Source organism: Anopheles merus, chromosome 3L (genome assembly GCF_017562075.2).
Source record: "Anopheles merus strain MAF chromosome 3L, AmerM5.1, whole genome shotgun sequence".
NCBI classification, from domain to species: domain Eukaryota; kingdom Metazoa; phylum Arthropoda; class Insecta; order Diptera; family Culicidae; genus Anopheles; species Anopheles merus.
The window spans coordinates 4,682,954-4,706,025 of record NC_054085.1 but is presented as its reverse complement, the minus strand read 5'-3'; the positions used below and the strand labels follow the sequence as shown (position 1 = coordinate 4,706,025).

The 23,072-nt window shown below is 40.1% G+C and overlaps 1 protein-coding gene across 18 annotated transcripts in view; it reads left to right on the top strand.

Annotated features, from left to right (window-relative positions):
• The window catches only part of LOC121600409 (small conductance calcium-activated potassium channel protein), a 155,561-nt gene that overhangs the window by 58,623 nt on the left and 73,866 nt on the right, over positions 1–23,072 (top strand). For 2 of the 18 annotated variants that reach the window (XM_041928968.1, XM_041928969.1), the window contains exon 3: positions 16,486–16,868. The exons of the other annotated variants lie outside the window; for them this stretch is intronic. In XM_041928968.1, coding sequence (XP_041784902.1) covers positions 16,812–16,868 — 57 coding nt within the window. In that variant the 5' untranslated portion in view covers positions 16,486–16,811. The remainder of the gene's footprint in view (positions 1–16,485; positions 16,869–23,072) is intronic. 18 annotated transcript variants of the gene reach the window in all.

The following is a 23,072-nucleotide window of genomic DNA, read 5'->3' as shown; positions in this document are numbered from 1 at the left end:
TTAATTTCTGCAAAATATTTTTTCCAGGTGTTAAAAGTACTTCATAGTGTGTTTTTCCTTCTTCTTTCACGTACGCTCTATTTCCTCCAGTTGCTCTGAGCTTATTCCATAGATTTATCGTTTTTAGCCCATCACATAATCCTTGGAGAGTACGCCACATCCATCCATTAGCTTATGGTGAAGGCGGTGCTAGGAGAAACTCTATGTGCACTGTGCACTAAATTTGTAATGTGATGTCGAGCAAAGCTCTCAGATGGGAGAAATTCCGCACCATTCCATGCTGCAGTGATTATTAAATAAATAAACCTGTCACGGAAAGCAAACACCAACGAGGTGTGGACATTGAAAATGCTTCCTTCCTTATACACACCATACTGACTGGCAACGTCCAGGAGGTGCATAAATACAATCGAGCTTTTGGCAAGCCGAGTTTTTTCAATTTGCACGCTACCCTCTTTGCCTAGCCGCTTGCCGCACAAGAAGAAGCCCTGTTGGTTGAGGGCGCCTTTCGGTAGGACGATGCCGAGATTGGGTAATACACCTTTTGTGCACCTTAAAACATAGCAAGGCACGATTCATCCGCAACGTGGGGATGCACTTGTGTTGCTTCCTGCTTTTGCTTGGAATCTTCTAACGTCGAGCTCAAAAGTGTAAAAGTGTACTCCCTTAAGGAGCTTATGCAAGTTTATGCATACCGTTTTAGTACTGCACACTTATATTGGATGAGGTTTCTCGCTAACCTTGAAAAGTGCTTTCCTAATTTCCTGTCTATACACTCGCATTCTGTTTTAACGATTTGATTTTGAATTTGGTCGTAAAATATTTTTGTACCTTTTCTTTGTCTTATCAGCAAAGGGCTATCACTTGGCTCTGAACAGTAAATGTATCCAAATTGATCTGGTCAAAGAAAACCACCCCAAGCTTACGCGCACGTAGGGTCGTAAAAATCGCTACCTGCCCCTTTACATAATCGAAACTTAATGAAAAACAAGTCACCTCCTAATGGCGAATATTTTATGGTCTCAAGCCAGGATCAAAGCCTTCTGCTTACCATGTGAACATTCTTGCCGGACGGAATTCCACCGACCAGCTGTGTATTACGTTGAACTTTCCCAAGGTTTTCCCTCCGCATTGCCATCGGTCTGGTTTGGGTCAATGGTATGGCTGCTACATTGGTGACGGTTCCCATCTTACGAAATCGATCAGCAGCCCGGAAGGTGGAGGGTGATTTATTTCAACAGCTGCCACTGACTGCTGGCCTGAAAATAGACTGTCACTGTACCCTGTTTTCGGACCAAACAGCTACGCACTACCAAGGAAGAAATAATTAGAGCTCCAACTCTTACATCTAATTAATGCGTTTTTTTACCTAAGCGATAGCTGAATTCGAGTCATTTGAATCATAATTTCTCAGCCAAAAACCAAAAGCCAAAAGAGCAAGAAAACAAACATACACAATCATACACATACACCTTGACGATCATACCATACCTTCCTTGACGATTAACATTAACACATAATACAGCATAGTACCGTCTGTCCTATTGGTAGCCTGTAACGTCGAAGGTGAAAAAACTACTCTTGCTTAACCGTGTCGTATGTAACTAAAATGTAAAGCTCACTCTTTTAAAAGATTTTCTTTACTATTTACAAAATACATTTTTTTAACTTTGAGCTCACGCAGCGAGTCGTCAACTACGTTATTTTATTTTTCTGTTGGTTTACTGTTTCGATCCTTTCGCCACATTATTACTCCTACAAAATGGTTGCGTCAAATTAAAAAAAAATGCCAAACATCAACACAAAAAAAGTTGAAGCACTCCTACAACCCGTAGATTGTAGGATATATATTAAGCGATGCATGTAAGGGCATGGACAATCCGAACCATTGATCAGTCGAAACCATGGATAGACTCCCGTAAAATACGTTGTAGCGAGAATTTTTCATATTTTCATCCTTTAAACCAATCGAAGGAGATTATTTCATCGCACAAATTCCTCAGAGTCAGAAAGCTGAACGGTTACTTACAGTCCACCAGATAGGAAAAGAAAATGGGGCGAAAAACTGATGCGTGAATGGCAGCAAACGGAATACGCGATTTGTAACACGGTGGAAAATTACGTCGGATCAAGATGCATGCAAGATGGCAGTAGCAGTAACAGCAGCCGGCACAATCGAAACTCACGAAAGACCCGAGTAAATCTGCTCCGTCTGTTGGCAGTGGTATTAAAATTTATGTTTCATGTGTTTAATGTAAAATTTACGATCAATCAATGGGCCAGTTAGTTGAGGTTGGTGCACAATATCTTGTTTCTCTTTTTCGTTTCAACCAAAAGGGGTCGCTGTTTTTTTACGCCACGCATTGTAGGTCCCTACGCGGTTTTCCACTTTCGATGGCCGTATTGGTTGGAGATGGGAGCAATAAATATGCAACATCCTACCCCACAATCAAGCCCAACTCTTGCGGCGTGATGCAATATGAGCGATGGGATGATGACATAGCTGACGGTTGTGGTTTTTTGTTTTTTCTCACACTACAGTCGTAGCACTTTTTCCATGGCCGAGGTAAATCCTCTACATAAAACAGTGGCCGGCGATACTAACCGGGTTTCATGTGCAATAATTATTTATGAGTTACAAAAAATCCGTCAAGAATACAATTGGTCAAGTGGTTGAGGTAAAGCGTTATGTGCGATGTGGTTTGTTGTATATATTATTTGCTTGCCACCCATATTTGGCCATTCAGTTCAAAGACATTTGCAATCAAATTGATGTTCCTCTGCTGTGAAATATTTTTTGTTATGCTTCTGTTGCTTCTGTTAACGTTTAAGTGCATCTGTTACCTCAATTACATCTTCTAAATGGCCTCCTCTTCTCTCAAGATTATTTCGAACGCGGTGCACGATCTTGTTGGGTCGATTTCGCGTTGGAACCAACCAGAAGGAGAAAAAATACTTCAAAATGTGCTGTTTTTGCTTCTGAATTTACGTGGCTTAGTATATTATTGGAGAAGATCTTTTTCTTTGCACTTGAGTACGATGCGAAGCAGCCAAAAATAGACCACCGACCATGTGAGCAAAAAAGGTGTAACAGACGGCGGAAAAGAACACGGCACCTCCTCTCCGAGCCCCTTCATACCGTACGCGATAAACGAACGACCAAAAACCATACCAAAACATTTCCTCCACATCAACAATGTTCGATGATCAACGAAAACAGCGATCAGCGAGTGAGTGAAACGATCTTAAGAGTAGAGGGAAGAAAAAAAAGCAAACAAATGTCGACATAAAAACGCACACCCAACCCATCCAGGCCTGCTAAACGGATAGTCGTGCCACAGGCGTACGCCGCTTTCCGTGCCAGAGTGGTCGCTCTGATGCGGTTGCGGTGAGTGTGAATGAGGCGGGTTGACTGTTTAATGTTACATCGTTGCATAAGTGATGGGCAGGTCAATTAATTAATAATCACTGCTGGGTGGGTAGCAACCGCATCATCACGCTCGCCAGTTACAGCATGTGAGAGCCATTGGCTTTCCGATGACTTCCCCTGGAGGAATTAGCAAAGGAGCCGGAAATAGTTGCAGAACACGCCGTTGTTGCATAAATGTTTGCACTCTATTGGAGTTGGAGCGCAAAAAAAAGGTCTTTGCTGATTAGCATGTTCGCACGGTTTGATACGTAACACGCCTATCAAAAATCTTCTCAGAAGCGTACATTGAATACTCGAATAAACCATAAAAACGCACCTTGGCACGATGCTCTTTACTGAGCACGATGTTTATTGTTATGTATACATTCTTTAAAACAACACTGTATTGTTTCTGTTGCCAAACTTAAAATATTATATCAATTCTTTAGCTAGTTTGAATAAGTCTCGCAGTTTCAAGTCGTCCTATATATTGTGTGATTTTACCTCTTCGATTGACTCTTGTATATATAACCTACTTTCTTTATACAACCATCTCAATTCGTAATAAAATACTAGGAACCATGCTAATCTTGTGCTAAATTATGAAATAAATAATATAGACACAATAAACGACTGCGCTATAACCTGATAATACAAATCTAATCCTTTGGTTGCTTCCAAGTTATCACGGACATGAACGATATAATGCGAAACGGAATCAACAACCAGTAGTAACGATACACACGAAAGCGATTGTAGTCAATAAACAGTTTAGTTGTAGCCTACCCGCTCCCAATCACCATCCCCCTTCCCCTACACCAACCAATGCTTCCGCTATTTTTATCATTCCTTCCTTCCGTTCATTTGTAAATGCACCAGAGGTGCACCTGAAGTGCACCCAATCCCATTTGCGTACTTGACCGTCGGTTTGAATGAGGTGGAAATGATGGCACAGCGATACGATGGGCGTCCGCTTTCTAACTCTTTTCTCGAACCTTTGAAGGGTTCGAGCCATAGTGGTTTGCAATGAGTTATGCGGTAAAGTGGAAGTCGCGGTGACGTTTGGCTTGCCCGAGCCCGAAACTCATCGGTTTGGCAAGGTTGTAAGGATCTAAAAAAATATATAAACTGGCTTAATAATTGAGCACACGTTATGTAATGGTGGAATCAACAGAGGAGGTTTCTCATCCGTCCGGTAAGGGGGTAGGGTGTAGCTAAAAGGGAGAAACTAAAACTCAACCTACCATCGATCGGAACCGTACCCATCTGTCAATGTTTGTAGTTTACTGTTCGTGGAAGCCTGCCCAACGATGGCACGTCGTTGTAAAGTGTCTTTTCTCCCAGTTCTATTGATTTTCTTCCAATTACGGTCGAGTGGTATCGGTGGCATCGTGAATTAATTAGTGTAGCCCACTCACTTCTGCTCCCAATCTAATGGAGCAGCTTTTTATCCATAAAATCAGCTGTGGCCGCTGGCATTTTGAGACAGTGTAGTAAGATATTTTGTCTATAAGATGAACTTACTTCGTTCGAGGTTAAAGGAGTTTTATAGTTTTACGGAGTATTATATTTTTAGACAATTTTTAAGCAAAACAAATGTATTATGGTACTTTGCCAAATCATACGCTTGATCATTCATACTCAACATTACGTGGTGATAAATCACTTACTTCTTACTGATTGTACGTACTGAAAAACCATTATCAATAAATCATTTCTTTCGTAAGGCAAACTGTTCTACTGCCATGATAAAGAACGAATGTCAATCTCAGACCATCCACGCTTTTTTAAACATCTAACTTTTCCGGCAAACTTTTATTTTTGAATCACAAAAACTTTTGTCACCATCTGTGTCATCTTTCTTGTGCTCATGTAACTTGAGTTTTTTTTGTTCTTGTAAGTGCTTCTTCCCTTGAGCAACACCTCAACTCACAAAACGTCCTAAAAGGTAATCCAGTCATTAATGGCTATCGCGCACCAAGGGAATGTGCGATCATTTTATGCACCATTAAACATAAAATGTGCATACTTTTCGTGCCTGCCAGAGGACAATTGAATTTTTCCCTCCGTTTCACACTGCTTCTAGTTTAAATTGTAAGTGAGTGTGTGTAGGTTCCCAGGAATGTAAGAAGATCATTTTATTTCTTATAAAGGCACATCATTTCACAGGAGTAAAGGAAAAAAAACGAAACAACCAAAGTGCACCGGTTCAACCGTACGCGAATGAAAGTACCTTCCATTATGATGAATCGAACGCTGGCGTCGTTTTTTTATTGATTTAAAATGTTCCTTTTTTCATCTTGTTGTAAACTATATTGAATTGTGGTCCTTTAATGAAAATTAAAGAAATATATTTTAGAATTGAACAAACACTTAAGTAGCGTTTCTTCTACACGTAAATCTAACGCACATGAACGTACATCGGTTGCCATCTTTACTGTACTTCTATTTCCATTTGCTGGACACCACCGAAGTACAAATGGCAACGTACATACACGTATGTTGACTCACATTGGGCAACATTTGCTTCGGACGGGCAGGTTTTCCCTCGATTTAACAAGCTTCCTGACAATCGTACTGTCATACCGCAGTTATTCCGCACGGTTGCACGACTAAGTAACGGTTCACCGACCCGGTACGCCTGTGACATGTGTTATTAGCATACTACGTGTCACGCACCCGGCCATCCCAAGCAGATGGGCGCGATTAGACGCAAACCGCCTGCCGTGGTCATGTGCGCAACCAACCGAAACGGCAATTGTTATTGTAGTTATGTGCAAAAGATGCGGACAGTCTGACGCATCCTCCTGTCTTGTGCGAAACTAACAAACTACTTGTTGAAGACTAATGGCCAATCGTGATGGATTCTATCCTTCTTTCCTCACCAATCGGCACAGTGCACACTTTCAATGGGAAATCCCTTTCTTATACGTCCCAGTCGTCATCGTATTTATGTGAGTCATGGTATTGCATACAGCATTAAAAGATGCAGAGAAATTATTATTTTTAGACTTTTGGGCACGATGGGCACGTTACGCGTCCGTCGTTATTTTTACTCTTTCACTTTCAGACAATCCTATGCAACGAAACAACATACGGTCGGGTGCTGCACTGTTAACCATTTCAATGTTATATTACATAGGCCCGTACTGCTTGCTAACACGTATCTCGTGACTGCAATTGCACAACGTTTGGACCTGTCTCTTTTATTACAGTACGGCACGGTCTGACAGCTAGACGAGGTAAACGTGCCCGAGACCTGGCCGTTGGCTTAAGGTTATGCTGAACGCCATAGGAGCAGTAAAAAGAGTGCACAGACAGCAGCGGTCCTTAATTAAAATACTACAACTTTTGAACCATTCATTTGAGAGCATTAAGGAGACAAGGAGACAGGGGAAACACCAGACACCGATTCGCAGAACAATGCTATGGGCAGACCGGCAAGCACAAACTAAATAGTATACCATATAACCAGGAACAGTTATGTAGTCGTTGTAATTAGTTTTAGTTTGTACAGACTAACGATGATCAAATAGCTGCCAAAAAATTAAATTATAACTTAGACGGTAGCACATCACAATTCCGCCCGTTTTTAACGCTTTTATCCTCTTGCCTACATCCACTGTATAACTATTCCGAAGGTGCATTGCTAGGTGCGTCACATCATCTTAATGGAAACACGCTGACGCGCAAGCTAGGCAAGCAAGCTCGACGAGCCATAGGAAAAATGTTTATTTTCGATGGTGGAAGGAAAAACTAAAGGAATGTAAAACTTGACATTTTACAACTAAGTAAAGTGTATACTAGCACCCAGCAGAACAATACATCAATAAATGAGCACTTTGGACTAAAGAATCAGATTGCAACGAGACAAAAAGTATGTTTTCAACGGGGTATTAACATTATTGAAAACCTTGGGATAAAATCTTTTTAATTTACGTTACAAGCTTTACGATCATTGCCAGCTGTACGCAGGGTAAATAAGTTTGTACCGGTTTTGTATCATAGTATCGAATAGTTAGCCAGTATGTTAAGTGCTGCATTTGAAAAGGTCATCAAGATAATTAAAATTGTTCCGACTATGTGGACATTCTCTTCAAGTTATGCATGAAGTATAGAGGTTTCGAGTTCTTAATCTATTTTACAATGCGCCTGTCCAAAGAGACAGGTGCCGTGGACTTCTTTCCTAAAAATAAGTTCACTTCCCTAAAAACAAGTTCACTTCCCTAAAAACAAGTTCACTTTCTTTATGAAAAAACCAAGAAAGTATCCGAAAATTATGAACACCCCTACAAACCCTTTAAATATCATAACTTAATATTACCTGCAATGCACTTTCAAGTCACTGAAATACAACCCTACAAGTAGTGATACAGGACAATCCTTGACCGACAACCAAAAAAAGAAGAAGAAGTACTTTTAAGTATAGTAGCAGGTTTGAATCATTTATTAATCTATAAAAAAAAACAGTTAAAAAGTTGAAACATTGTTTAAATGAAAAAAAAACCCTGCTATATTGCGGAAAAACAATCCACAGCATGGATAACGTTCACACTCATGAAATTAAAACAATAGCGAAACAAAATCCCTGCATGTAGTAAATTGATTTAGTGCTTTGTATGTGCTGGCTAAGGTACATGTTATGGGAATTGTCCGTTAATTGTAAACGATTTTAGTCACCTTGAAAAGAGCCGAGCGGGAAGCGTAACAGACAACGTTTCTATGTCTTCTAAAGCTGGTGTCACCGTGCCGGTGTATTCACACTACCTTTAAATGATGTGCTCAATAATTGTAATGTGTCTTCAAACCATAAGAATTTGACTTTATATTTCCACTTTTGATTAATTTACATTAAATAGGATAAGCAAACTTATAGGGTTCTCCATGTGTTCTCATAGCTGTGAGACATTTTATTGACTCTTTCTAAAGTGAAAGTGAAATGAACTAAATGTAACGAGAATTTAACTCTACAGCACTCTTGTTGGACAAAACAAATACGTATTTCCAACAAACCTGTCCAAAAAGGATGCCAAAGAGTCCAATTTCCATCATTAAAAATTCACTTCCCATAAGAAAAAGCCAAGGAAGTGTTCCACAACTATGAGAATCGGTTGTGTTGTGCCAAAGAAGAAGAAGAGCTTAGATCAAAAGAAAACTCGTGACAATCTTCCATTCTCCTTGACGTCAAATGTTTAAATTAAAGCATTTTTTTTTCTTTTATTCGCACTATCGCATTTCCAAAACACTTCAGCATCTTATGTTCATAAAAAATTATCTAATTTTATACCCATCAACCCCCTCTAAAACCTATACACTCCGAACATCAGCCTAAAATAAAATATTACTTTCCAAAATCGAAAAAGTTTGAAGATGAAATATAATGAAATTGTTCATACCGCGCGGATACTTGCGTCGTGACGTTTACACTACCAACAAATTTTCAAGGTTGAGAAAGTACAATTTATGAGCATAGTAAATGGTCTTTTTTCTGGTGACATTTTCTGTTTTCCTCTCCAACAATTGGACACAGTTGTAGGCTACTCACTATATGGGTGGTTTATACAGGTAAGAAATATTTATCATAGCGTTCTATTTCGCTACAAAAGCATACGCTACTACACAACGAGCATGCGAGGGCTCATCAATTGTGAGGCTTTTGTCGGTTTTAACAAGACGTAAGTTTCCCATTAGTTCTGTAGATGGTTCATAAATCACCCACCATCCGTTTTCTAATGCTCGCCGTCACCAATCTCGCTGCAGTTGACGAAACGTTACTGGAATAAAAACTTCAACGAGTCGGTTCGGAGTGCCGACCGCACCATCACCGGCTCTCGTAACCTGTTCCAAATGTTGGTTTCGCACAAACGTGCAAAATCTTGCTACGTGTTGGCCATATACTGTGCCGACGTGCGGCACGTGGGCGATGTCGAAGCGTACATCCACGACAAGAACATGCCGCTTCGATGTCACACGATACACATCATCATCAGCTTGGTGGTGATGGTGAGATGGCAGGAAAATATAAAAAATAAGGACACACCAACAGCAGATGGCCAATCGCAAACCTTCAGCGCTCAGCGGATGGCAACAGATCATGCGTTTGCCACATTTTCCTACCGGTCATTGGGCACGGCGGACGGGATCGAAATGCTTACTTGCTTGCGTTTCTCATTCCTTCGAGGCAACATCGCGGCCAACGACGAAGCGGGGATAAGATATTAATAAAACATCTTTATGTTTACTCTCACTCACTCCCACTACAACTCAAACTTTCCCATCGAATGTCACTAATGCGTAAAAGGCATAAGTGTAAAGAATTGGTGCTCTCGTTCTGCTTTCAACGACCAAACCGGAACGTCATGTGACCATTGCCAAAGTGGGGAAAATGTGGGTCATACTCGGGTGATATAGTTTGACGCTGTATCTACACGTTCCTGTAAATTGCATACCATAACAATAACAAATGACAAATCTTGGCGCGCTTTAAGAATACGAACAAAGACCAATCTATACAACCAACCATAGACGTGGCAGAAGAAAACCTTGAATTTAGCTTGAATATTATTCTTTGTCTGGAAAAATTTACTATAATTTTGAAATAATTTAAATTATTCATTTTTATTACTTTTCAACAAACTAACTTAGCTAAAATCTACTTACGGCTTTTGACAAAATTGAGAAAACCCGTCAATCCAATCAAATCAAACTAATGCCTTAGGTGTTCATAAACTTTCACTCAACCCATCACCACACAAATAGTAAGAAAGATGTCTCATTTATTCCGTACGGATTTTTCGACTTGCTCGAGCCTTCTTGTGTCTCTAAAAAAGATACTACTCCATCAAGACAACAAAAAAAGGCTAACCGATCTCGAGCTACGTCTTCTCAAACTTTGCACCTTCCTTCCACCTGTTTGTTTGTCCTGACAAACTTCTTCGCTAAACGAGTGTAGCTGCTCGTGCTAAGTTTTCCGCAAGCATGACGATATTTATCTTTCGTAAGGCTTGCAGGTGTGCGCCAGCGGCTAGCAGATTAGCATAAATTTGTAGTTCAACGTTTTCTTCTACCTAAGTCAAACGGTCATCCTCCGTTCACCACAGCAATCGTCCCGCGTGGCCATCCGTCCACAAAACTGTGCAGAATAGCTTGTTGCCGATGCTCTCAAACAACTTTCATGCACCACCCACCATGCTGAAGGTGATAATTTCCGGTGGAACACCACCGTCTCCGTTGAACGGTCAAACCAAATACTCCTTTCTGTCATATCGAGGCAAATGCCATTTAGAGGAGCTGGGCGCCACGCATCGCTCGTTGTCAAAGCCGTTTTACCGCCGCGGCTCACTACGGCCGAGATTCAATTAGCGCTTAAATTTATCACTCAATTATGACTTCAGCTCTACAATAAGCAAAACAATGACCGGCTCAGGCGAACAAAAGCGGCCTGAAGGGTCCAACGAAACCTCCGCGAACCGGAAGGATCGGCCACGTGGAGAACGATTTATATGTTCTTTTAAGGAATGTCCTTGTTCTTATCGTAAATCGCTTAACTTTTTGCAAGAAATCATTTACACCTCTAATCTAGACCCAGACCAGGTCTACCAAATTTAGAATGCGCTAACATCAAACGGGGAAACAAAAGGCGAGGTTTGCAAACAATAGGTTTGGGGTTCAGCGATTACTTGCATTCCCTGTTTTTTACCCTAACTTGGATAATTTTGCCCAAAAATTTACCGAAATAAGTTTTGATGGCCTTTTTTTATTTAACACATTTTATTTACTTGTAAAAAAGCCTGGAAGATTTGTTCAAAATTTGGTGCGTGAGAAAATTTTTCCAGCTTGGGAAAACATGATAATTATTTAAATTACTCCAACTCCTCGTTTCCGAGCGTTACAGGAAGCCTCCTATCGATGGGTCTATGACAATATTTTAACGAGGAAAATCATCTACAGGCGTTCTGTGTATCTTTGCTGATTTTCTTTTTTTATTGCTTTACCTAAAACAATACCCATCTCAAGTGGTTCGTGTTGATGAGACAGTGAATGGAATTGGCAGATGATCATTGTTTACTTTGGAGTATCATTATTCATTGTACAAAACAAATCCAATTTGGAATGTTTTTAGTATTGATTGGTTTGCCATAATTTATCAGTGATTCTATTTGCTGTATATGCTGCTTATGTTTGTGTAAATTTTTAAACATTTTATTATAACACGTTGTACCGATAAATGAACAACATTTTTAAAGTTTAACATTTATACAATATTTACCATGTATTATATTTACTCTCGTATCAAACCATAGTTTTCAGGATACCACATAAAAACAAACGATATGCTCTGAGAAAAAAAACCTAATTTTGATTCTCTTCTACATGGCGCCGTTTTATTTGCTTTAACCCATCACGAGAAAATTACATGCGTACCATTTTTGTCCAAACAATACATGGAAAGTCTAAATTTTTGAAGTTTCACCTCCGAGCGTTACTATTACTTTCGAATAGCAGAGAGTAGGTACGCAAACGCAATCAGACATGCGGTAATAAAACTGGTGTACACATGCCGATGGACCCCATCGGGTCTTGCACGAGTACCTACCACAATAGACACTTGGCCTCACCTCACCGTGTGTTATATACGAGAGGTTCCAATGGCTGCGTCTGATTCGCGCAGTTTCACTTATTGCTAACAATATTGCTGCTTCCAATTTCATCCCTCCTTCGCTTCTCGCATCTTTCCATTCAATTTGCGCCATTTTATACATCAAGCCGTGCGCCATCATCATCATCATCGTTGGAACCCTGCTCGAATGACCGACAGTACGAGAGCGACATGTGAGGAAGTGTGTGCGTGTATGTATGTGTGTACATCAAGCACTCTGGTCGGCACATTCCGCGGGACCTTGGGATGTGTCTGCAGCCGGTAGCAAAATTTTCCTGCAGCATCAGCGCCACACAGCAATAGCTATTTTGTGTCCAAGAAAACAAGTCCACCACAGACACTGCTCCCACCGAGCTACGCGAATGTGTGTGTGTGTGTGTGTGTGTGTGTGTGTGTGTGTGTGTGTGTGTGTGTGTGTGTGTGTGTGTGTGTGTGTGTGTGTGTGTGTGTGTGTGTGTGTGGTGTGTGTGTGTGTGTGTGTGTGTGTGTGTGTGTGTGTGTGTGTGTGTGTGTGTGAATCTGCGTAGGGATAAAGGAAGCGTAAACGAATTCGACGAACCCTGATTGCGTTGCCCCGTGGGAAAATGGGTAAATGACTGGGGAACTACATTACGCCACCGCCTCCGCCAGATGCCGAGCAATATTTGCGTTCCGGTTGTCCGCTCCTAGCCCTTCTTTTGTGTGCTCGCTATGAAGCATCCCCGCTGTTCATGAGGATAGGAAGAAACTACCAGCAACACCAATATGTACGCGGCGCCATTTGTTATGTGTACCATTTTCGAAGAAGCCGTTCGATGACAAAATTTTACCAACTCGACAGCTTTTCGTATCGGGAGGAAACAATACATACAGCCCCCGTTGCAACGACAGAAAATCGCAGCGGGAAGCGAAAGGGAAGGCACGAAGTGCAAGAAGGTCATCAGAATGAAACTGATCGTGACCGCAGCTAAAATGACAGTTTTGTCCAATAACAACTGTACCACACAGATGGACAGGCCTGGTCCAAACATTGGTGGCAACGCACGATGGAACTGTCATTTACAATTGTTGACATTCGCTCTGACAGCTTCCAGGACGCGTTTCCTGTCCGGCACCGGTGTCGAGCTAACCATCGCTCATCATTTCCGCACTATGAATTGTCATCGTCCAACGGTCCGTATCAAAAAGGAATGATGTCTTTTCTGCAAAAAAGACCCAAAGCAACAACGAACAAAATGAATCACAAAACGTGTACTGAACCGAACCAACGGACCATTAAAGATTGTGAACGCTGTGTGAAAAGCCTATCGTATGATTTCCGTTTTGCTTAAGCTGATGAAATGCATGTCACCCTCATTATTCATTTCATGCTGAGCTCCTGTAACGTAGGTTGTGATGGAAAATGTGCTCCTAAAATAACACTACACATTTTTTTAATTTCGCGAAAAAGGCCATAGACCTTGGAAAGAAGCTTTTTTTTCGACAAACCGAACAAACGTCACTATGGTTTTAAAGAATACCAAATTACAATACTGAAAGCGTTGCAATGCAAATTGAATGTTTGTATAATAGACAAATGGTCATCCTATCCAAAACACGGCGCCCAGATTACCAAATGTACAAATTTAAAAAAAAGTGTGCATATCTGTACTACTATGGATATACGGCCACGTGTATCGTTGGCCATAGCCATTCACAGCTATTGTTTTTTTTTTTTTTTTTGGCAAACTCGTAGACAATTCTGTAGTCTTACAGCAATTGAATGGCTTCCATCCGTTTGCTGGCTTCCGAAACATGTACACATATACACATAATGAAAAAATCAACTCAGATCACGTGTCGGAAAGCAAAAAACGAGGGTCACGATATCATTGAAACCATCAAAGTAGTCATTTTTAGGTTTTTTTTTCTTTGCTGGACAATACGTTCAAGATGTTGCAGCTTTGTTTGGAAAACTTTTCCGTCTTTTGGCAACCCTTTTTGACGTTTAATCCGATTTTCTTTCGGTCTTGCGTTTGAGTTTGTTAAGTCAAACCATACGTATAACGTTGGCGTTGCCTTGTTGTAAACCGTATCTGTGTCAACTCGGTACACATATAGTGAATCGTACTCAATCAAATTGAATGTATCATGCTGTCAAAGTTTTAGCTAGTCAGAGAAGAAAACTACTGTCCCGGTGATATCATAAAATAATCCAACCATACTAAAACCATCGAACAATCCTTCAGTTTCTTAGCCCTTTCGTCATCGGATCATCTACATAAAGTTATACGCGGGCTTTGTATAGAAAGTCATTTTTCAAAGACATGGGAAGTCCGAAAAACCACTTCAATCAGCTAAAAATAACTGAAACCACAATATCGACTAAGGATGGGGAGACAGCTGGGTGAGAGTGAATGCATATTTTTTACATCCATTTCAACCCTTTGTCTCACTTTCCCCTCTCCAAACTAACTAGGAAGATTGTATTTGGCTCTGTATTGTAGCGGACCTTTGGCCGAACCTAACTGGTCCATGGCGACAAGAATTATGTAGTTTCATCCAGCCGACTCGAAAGCTGATAAGCGCCACTTCATGTTTATTTAGATTAGAGTTTAGTTACCCTCCGTCTTGTTAGCCAGTGCTTCCTTCTTTGACCTTTTTGCCATACATTCACACCTTTGTGTGGTCGTACGAAGCTATATCGACATGCAAACAAGGGTTGTGCATATTGCTTCTCACAAAATCTGAGCCTCACACACTGACCAACCACTGACAGCAAGCTCATAACTTATATTCCAACCTTCTTCATCGGCTGTGGTTACGACACGTTCCTCCAACATATGGTTTCCAACGCAGTTTTCAGTCTGCAAGCAACTAGAAACAAATATTGATGTGGTTCATAAGTGCAAATGGACAAACTCTATGCAAGATTTTTGGATGAAATGAATGTATGAGGAAATTTTTCGCTCCCGGTAACGTGACAAATTTGCCCAACTAGGTGTAGCTCCATCAACGAGAGTACCGGTACGTTAAACATGGTTTTCCTACTACCACAGTCCGGCAAACGTATCGTCCGCAATATCCTATCGTAGGATAACACCAACAACAGGAGTGCAAAAACATGCTAAAATTTAAATAGCCACATCATGTAACTAAAGCTGGATTTCAATAGCTTACTTTATAATGCACTACCAACACAGAACACTTCTACTTTTGAACATAGTCGAAACGAGAAGCTTGTACCGAAAGTGCCTGAATGTGTCTGTCATATAGCTTCAAACAAAGCAGCACAACTTAATGAGCAGCTCAACTTTGGCGACTGTTGAGGACATCCTGCAAAAGTCCCAACGATTTTATTCATTCAACCAGGAGCAATTCATAGAAAAACAATGTTATGTTAGCTAGTAGTTCCTTTTCAGCTAGTTGTATGGACAGGTCCTTTATTGTGCTTATAAGCTGGTCCTGCTGATGAAGTCTGTAAAGACACTTTATTGACGCGTGTACATATTTCAGTTAAGTGAGCTAGAGAAATTTCTAGAAAAAAATATAACCAGCTCCTTTAATCATGCTCTAGTAGACCCTTTCTTTACTTTTACTCATTTTATTGATTTATACTAAATTTTTATATAACTTACCTTATGTACATTTCACAACTTCTGTCTTCTTCGCATACATTGCCATGCAAAAATAGTTCCCAAAGAACCAATTTACAAACCTATACAACTGTTCCCAATGTACGTAGTGTGGTTTTTTCTTACCTTCTTACGTTCACATCTACCAAAAACCGTACTTACACTTTACCTTTGTAGTAGAAAAGTTATGTAATGTCGAAATCCTTCTACTCTGTTGTTTCAAACTTCTCGTGTAATCCAAGTACATTTTCATCCTGTGTTGTTGCTATTTGTTTGTGGTTTGTATCCAGTTTTGTTAAAAGCGTCGACACGAGACATGTAATACAGGCGAAACATGCAGCAAAAGAAAACTCTCACAATCTATGAATGCAACGTTATATCTGCTGTGCGAAAATGATTCAATTAAAATGTAATTATCAATATAGATTAAGTCGTGTGCTCTCGCGCAAACCAGTGCATTCAGTGGCTATGATTTAACCAAATTTCACAGTTTACGTAATTTTCGTGATAGGTTTTTTTTTTAATTATTATGTTGTTGATTGTAAGTAATTTATAAATGATAAATTTTATTAACCTCTGTGGAAGCTGCACGAGCAGAATAATACGAAAACGATCCACTGACCTACGTGGAAAACATTCAAAAATATTTGCCAGTTGTGCAAATGTGACAAAGTTATCAACTGAAACAATCTGGCTTCTTACTTTGTTCAACAATCTGTATGTATTCAGTCTTTTTGTAACAAAGTGACCAGGAACTTGCTTTATTGTACAATTTTCAAAATTTTTACACACAACTTTTATTTCAATTACGTACCAATACGTAGCGTTCGTGTGCCCAAAGGCAATTAAAAATGCAGCTAAAATCGAACAGTAATTTTCCCAACCGTTGAAACATGATCTCGAGTTATTCAAACACAGTGCTTTTCCTTTTTGTTTGCCAACCAATGTACTGAAATACCGAAGCAGTGACCGCTTCAAGCTCCGCTGAGCAGCGAGCATACTTTGACGCGATCGACCGTTACTCTTGTGCGGAGCGGTCTAGGGCTGGCGACACACCGTGCACCCATTGAAATCACACTGTTACGCCTTGACAACGACAGACACAGACACGTGGCAATCGGCCCAAGCAAACAACCGACAAAATTTCAAAATGGCCACCAAATACGGCACGCAAATACTCTACACCCGTTCGCGTACCACAATCAAGGTAAGTTTACTTCAACGGTAGCACACGAGAAAGTCAAATTTCTAAACTCCCACAAGCTAAATGTTTCCATTGTAAGGTAAATCTATGTTTGGCATTCCAAATTTCAAAACCATACTGCAATCTACTTTCCACCCATTGTTGGGTATCCATATTTGGATCATTTAAATTTTGCTGTATCTTAAGTGGCTAAGTAAATCGTGTATCATGATAGCAAGAATTCCTACCCTATCCTTCTATGTAAACGAATTCGTAGTATAATATATCGAAATCGGTAGCTTAGAATCCAGTAAATTCAGAGCCTGTGTGAGAAACAAGAAAATATATACATTTCCTGTTGAAGTAAACTTAATCACCTAATCTTATCAATCAATAGACACACAATATATAGAACGATACAAAAGGTATGTAGCGCTCAAGCATTTGTTAGGAACATAGTCATCATCCATTGAGTTATTTTAATTGCGATGCATAATCAATGCTTTCTATTGATCGATTCAATGCTTGTTAATTTAAAGTCACATTTAACACAAAGCCATACTCGTTGCTACATTTTATCACCTCGCTTATAATTATAAGTGTGGCTACTGTTATCGATGCTGATACAAGTTTGTTTCTTTCTTTTTAATTGTATGTGCTACTTTACTGAACGCTTCAACATGCTATTAAGAGCAAACATTCTTTTTTAATTGCTAAATCATAACCATTTTAAGTCACTACAAAAGAATTTCTGTTTGCAATTTATTTGGGCATAGTTTTTAATGAGAGTTACACAAATTGGAAGTATTAATATTAATACATAAATTCTGCATTTACTTACTTACATTAGTATTTTATTTCAGAACAAATCACTTTTATTGACTAAACGATCGTTTAAAAAAGTTGTTTTAAAGTAAAATGGTTTTTCCTGTTTTTTAAACTTTTAAGCCAAAGCACAAATAAGCCAGCTATTTCCTTACATACAAACGGAAAATTACAGAAAACGAAATTGCCAGAATGTATTTTTAAACCAATTGCTTTTTAATCTGGTTATAATCGGTGAACCCTCTTTTAATATCACGCTTCCATTGAAAAAGGTATCAGGCAGCTTTTAATCCTCCCTTTTTTCTAACTAAAACGCAAGTGTAAGAGTGTTTTTAATGAAAAAATCAATAGCAGTTAGTCCTTACTAATCCAGTGCGCAACCATAATGTCACGAAACTTATCGCCCATTTATTCTAGCTATCGGTCGATAGCTTCCCTTATGCTTGAATGACTTTGAACGGTTTTTACCCTTTAATGTACTTTAAACATTCTTGTTCAATAGTTTCCTGCTTTTAATAGTCCATTTGGAAACAATGCTTTTCTGAAAGCTTTTTTCAGAATGCAAGAGTGCAATTTCAATACGTTTCTATTCGATTTGCGTTTCGCCAGGGCTTAGTGAAACGGACTTTTAAAAGCAACGCAATTTTGTCGCACATGGTAGACAGCCGTTTAGAGTCTATCACCATTTTTCTGCCAGATTGTGCACCGATTTGTTTCACTATTGTTATTTTTGTTCAATCAATTCTTTCTACCAATACCATCTATACTGTCAGAACTATTTTAATTCGATCAATGCTTTCTCATAGGGGTAAAACGAACGAGATTAAGCGATCCATATAGGAAAGAAAGGGTCATGAAGCGATATTGTTTGGTTTTAATTAATGTTTACGTAGCTCGCAAGAACCCGTTTTAGGAAACTATTCAGTTTAAAACAGGAAACCATTCAGTTCAACGATATAAATTTGTTTTTATTGCAATCCCTTTCACTTCGACTAGGCGGAGAGTTTCCAATGTAAAACTAAAGAAAGCTGATTAAGATAACAACATACGCTACCTTGGTAGAAAGCTTAAAGATACAACTTAATTGCGAAAACTAGCCCAAACTACTGTTGTTTTAGTTGATCTAAACTCGAAAACAAAACAAACTACATGAAACACACCGTTGGCAATTGCTGCTGAGCGTTCCAAAGGGTAACTATCCGGTATCATGTGTGCTATATGCCTGGAAGCTAAATCCGGTAGCGAGCAACGTCTTTGCCAACTTTCTCACCCAAAGATGAAAAGGGAGTAAAGTTCATAAACAATTTATTTTCTAGCAAAGGTGACATTTTCTATTATCCCCACTCCCATTGTTCGATTTGTTTGACTTCAAACGGACCAGCGTTATGCTGCCCTGTTTCATTGGCTTTTTCGGTTTCCCCAGGGAGCCGTATCCTGTGGGTAAGGTTACCATGCTCGCCTCGGGAGTGTGCAGGCAGGATTTGCAAGTCGATCCATGTTTCTTCGAATTGTTTTGTGATTTGTAAGCGTTAAGCTCGTAACTGGGTGCTGGTTTTTCAGATTTTGTTTATTTTTTCCCTCAGTATTTGGAAATCATTTGGCACTCCATCCTCCGGGAGTTTAATTCAACGCGATTACAAATCTTGCATTACAAATAAAGCTGCTCAATGAACCAAGAAAAAATCCTTCAATTTAATTCGAAATAAAAAAAAAAGACAGGCTCACATTAAAGCGCTGAGGCGAAAGCATACCAGTTCTCGATTCACGCATGAGAGCTTGGGGTTTACTGGTTGTGCTGCCAGGCATAAGGTCGTTACGATTTATCGCTCTCCGGTCGACTTCTTCTCCCGGTTTACGGGTACCGGTCGGTGTTCGATTATTCACTATTTTTCGCGCTCCATTCACCGTACACGATGGACGACTCCTTTCCACACAGCCGTCCGAATAACGCTTCTACTGAGCACGACCAATAGCCAGAAAACCCCTTCAATAAGCTTCAATATCATACGCAAAATCGTTACCATTTACTACCACAATCATCATAACAATAATTTCTTCTTGCACCATAACTTTGGCCTGTTTGTTCTCAGTTTTGTTCGTAAGATTCGGCTGTCATCCTATACCTTCTGCTCCACGCATTCTATACCCACACACTGCCTCTAATCCATGACTAGGATCGCTTTGTCATCGTCATCTACATCGCCATCTTTAGCTTCGGACGCTGTGCCGTCAAATCAAGCCGTAAGTCGTTCTACGCCAACCACACCCCATGCAGCACAAGGAGCGCAAAACAGAGAATGCAAACAACAAAAACACACCGATGAAAATAGCATCTGAGATGAAAGCTTGCCACCATCGGCGATCCGGCTACCCTCATCCATGATGCAATGAGATAGTGTGTGGCTTTAGAACCTCGGCCCCTTTCACGACCTATTACCATAAATTTTGGCCCAAATGAAACTGGAACCATAAGATGAGAGGCCAACGGCGACGCGATTCGCTTAAATTGGCGCAGACAAATGAAATTGTAGCCCTAACAGCGACGAGTGTCTTTGTAAAAGACACCCCCGTAAACGATGGTTCGCTGCTCGTGGCACAACGATAGGCAACGTTCCAGATAGCTATCGGTCCGGAGCTCAAGACAGTATCAAATAATTTAATGGGTTCCTTGTGTGTTTTTATTTGTTCTTTTCCAATCCAAAGGCAAGCCAATGGTGCGAAACGCGACTTCGCGCACGATGAAGAACTCACTGTTTGTTTGCTTTTTTATGGTACAAGATTAGTTCTTACGCCATGGTTTTCCGTTTTCCTCCATCCCAATAACAGCAGCTTTGTGAAAAGCTTTAAAAAGCAAATTCGTCATGAAACACCTAACAAAGGATCTCCTTGTCCAAGCTCGGATCTGTTTCGTTTCATTAAAAACATATATTATAAGTGCAGTTTGCATTAAACATCGTAACCAATCTTGGGTTTCCTTGAAACTTTCTTAAAACCACTCATGGATAGTTACAACAGCTCGTCCAACAGACGCATTCGTAATATGAGTCTGCTGGGACAAGGTGAACACAAAATAGCTTTTCAGCAGCTCTGCTCCATCTCCTTGATCGGGTCCTCCATTTTCATTTTCTTCGCTAAGCTCTGCAGGGCGGTAGATTGTTGAACGAAATAAATAAAGTCATAAATTTCTGCTACCAATTTCGTAGACTGGCTCTAGCTCCTTGGATAGGAGATAATGCTTCCGGACAGTTCTGCAGCGGATTGTATTGCTGGTATTGGTATTGCTGATGCTACTGCTGCGACTGTTCGTTAAACGGTGTTCGTGCTCAGTTTTGCGCATGGCTCAGCAACGACAAGCAAACGATTCGACCTCAATCTTCCGTGCCAAGCTTTTGTGCTTTGCAGTTTTTATCTTTTTTTCACTTCCTCAAATAACCTACACTGCAAAGACACAAACTGTAGAGAACCATCTCTCGCGAATCGTCTTCTCAGACAACGACCAAAAAGAAAATTCAACGCATTCCAATGTGCAACCATGCTCAAAATCAAAATTCAACTAATTGTATACGCAATGATGGAGCGATTCGCCACTGTCATTGCCCTGTTGGCCTTACTTGATCCCTCCCATCGTCACCGTGCCAGCACTAGAATTAGCTGTTTCCCTTTGAACCCAACGATGACTACTCGCAGGGGGTTGGAATCACCCCGTAAATCTATATCCATCTAAAAATATCCAATTTCCACACGGCTCAATTGTAATACTTTACATCTCACTTCCACATACTTTCTTTATTATTTCTTCACACTTCTTCATTCTTTCTGGCACATCGTTGAATCACGAAAAGACTAAAGACCATAAATTCTTAAAATTTAGAACTGTGTCACCGTTTATGACAAGCTCTAGAGTTTTTTCTTCTTCTCATTTTGGCCTCTTCAAGGCGCTCAGTGGACGGGACTGAACAATGGCGTTCATAGGGAGGCGAAAGTCACTTAAAACTTCACATTCTAACCATCCAAATGCAGGAAGCAATAAACTTTTCCCTCTCACTCTGAACTGGATCGATGCAATCAAACAGTATAGCATAATAAAAATCATGAATCCTCATCCAACTTTCGCGAGAAAGACATGGCGCACGCTTGTTTGGAGGGTAAACTCTTGACGAAAGAAGACATAAAACTAAGATTTCCATGCCAATCCAATTCCTTACTGACGTGAGACTTTGCCGGAAATGAGCTATAAATCATTTTTCAAAGGTAATGTCGATCGAAGCTACCCATATCTCATGTATAAAAAGGATAAGTATCCTCTATTCGATAGCACTAAGACTAGTTGGTATTTCTTGCGTTTAAATTGGTTACGAATTCCTTCCTCTCACGCTCGCAAGTACGCACGACAAATAAAGTTGTAACGTAAGAATTGAATTAAAACCGTGTTACATTTTCGTTGTTTCCCGCATCTTATCTCACTTCAGCCCACTTGCTAAGTGGCAGATGATCTTTCTCGACAATTACAAAAAGAGCGGAATGAACCAATGTCGCCTGGAGATCTACTACCACTATCATCGAGCCGGTCTGCCATTCCCCGTCATGCCTACGTGAAAATGTACTCTACGCGGAGTTGCTCTCACAACTGGTCGCATGACTCGAGAATCGTTAGAAAGTTTGTTGCTCTTCCCTCTGTCCAATGCAATTACTCTTGGCAAATGGAGTTTTCGGATTCCCATAATACTTTTTGCCTTGTTGTTGCAGTTTAGTTGCTTCCAATTTCACCCTGTTTTTATTTTTTCATTTTTTTTTTCAACATCGAAACACTGAGAGAAAGTTTCTAGGAAACTCCAGCACTCTTACAAAAAACCCGCGGCATCTAGCTGACCAAAAGTTTTGCCAGATTATTACTGTCAGCCCTACATGGGTCAGCAACGGCTCATTGGCCAAGCTCGAAAGTAATCTATATTGTTCGGGTCACCTTTTACCCCTCATCGTTCCCATTTATACTCATTCGTGGTCGGTAAGAAGCTGGGAAAATAAAATCTAACTCTTGTACTGCTGCGTCCGACAATTCGCCATATAAAGAATTTATGTAACAAGTATGACCTGCATGGTTGGACAAATTTTATCATGTCCGTTGGTGAAGCTTGGATGGATTACATTTGTATTGAACTTATTATGAACGATGAGCTCCAGATTTAGTTCAATGCTCTTAATCCCTCATATCAAAACAATAAACTCCTAAAGCTCCATGTTCAGATTTATTACCGGGATTTCAAGAGCATTTTGCTTTGACAAAAGAGTAATATTTAATTAGTTGTCTGCGTTATATCGCCAGGCTGCAAATGCACACTTACCGCCATCAGACCATCATCACGTTTATCACGTGCTTAATGCCAGGGGCGCCATTAAAACAAA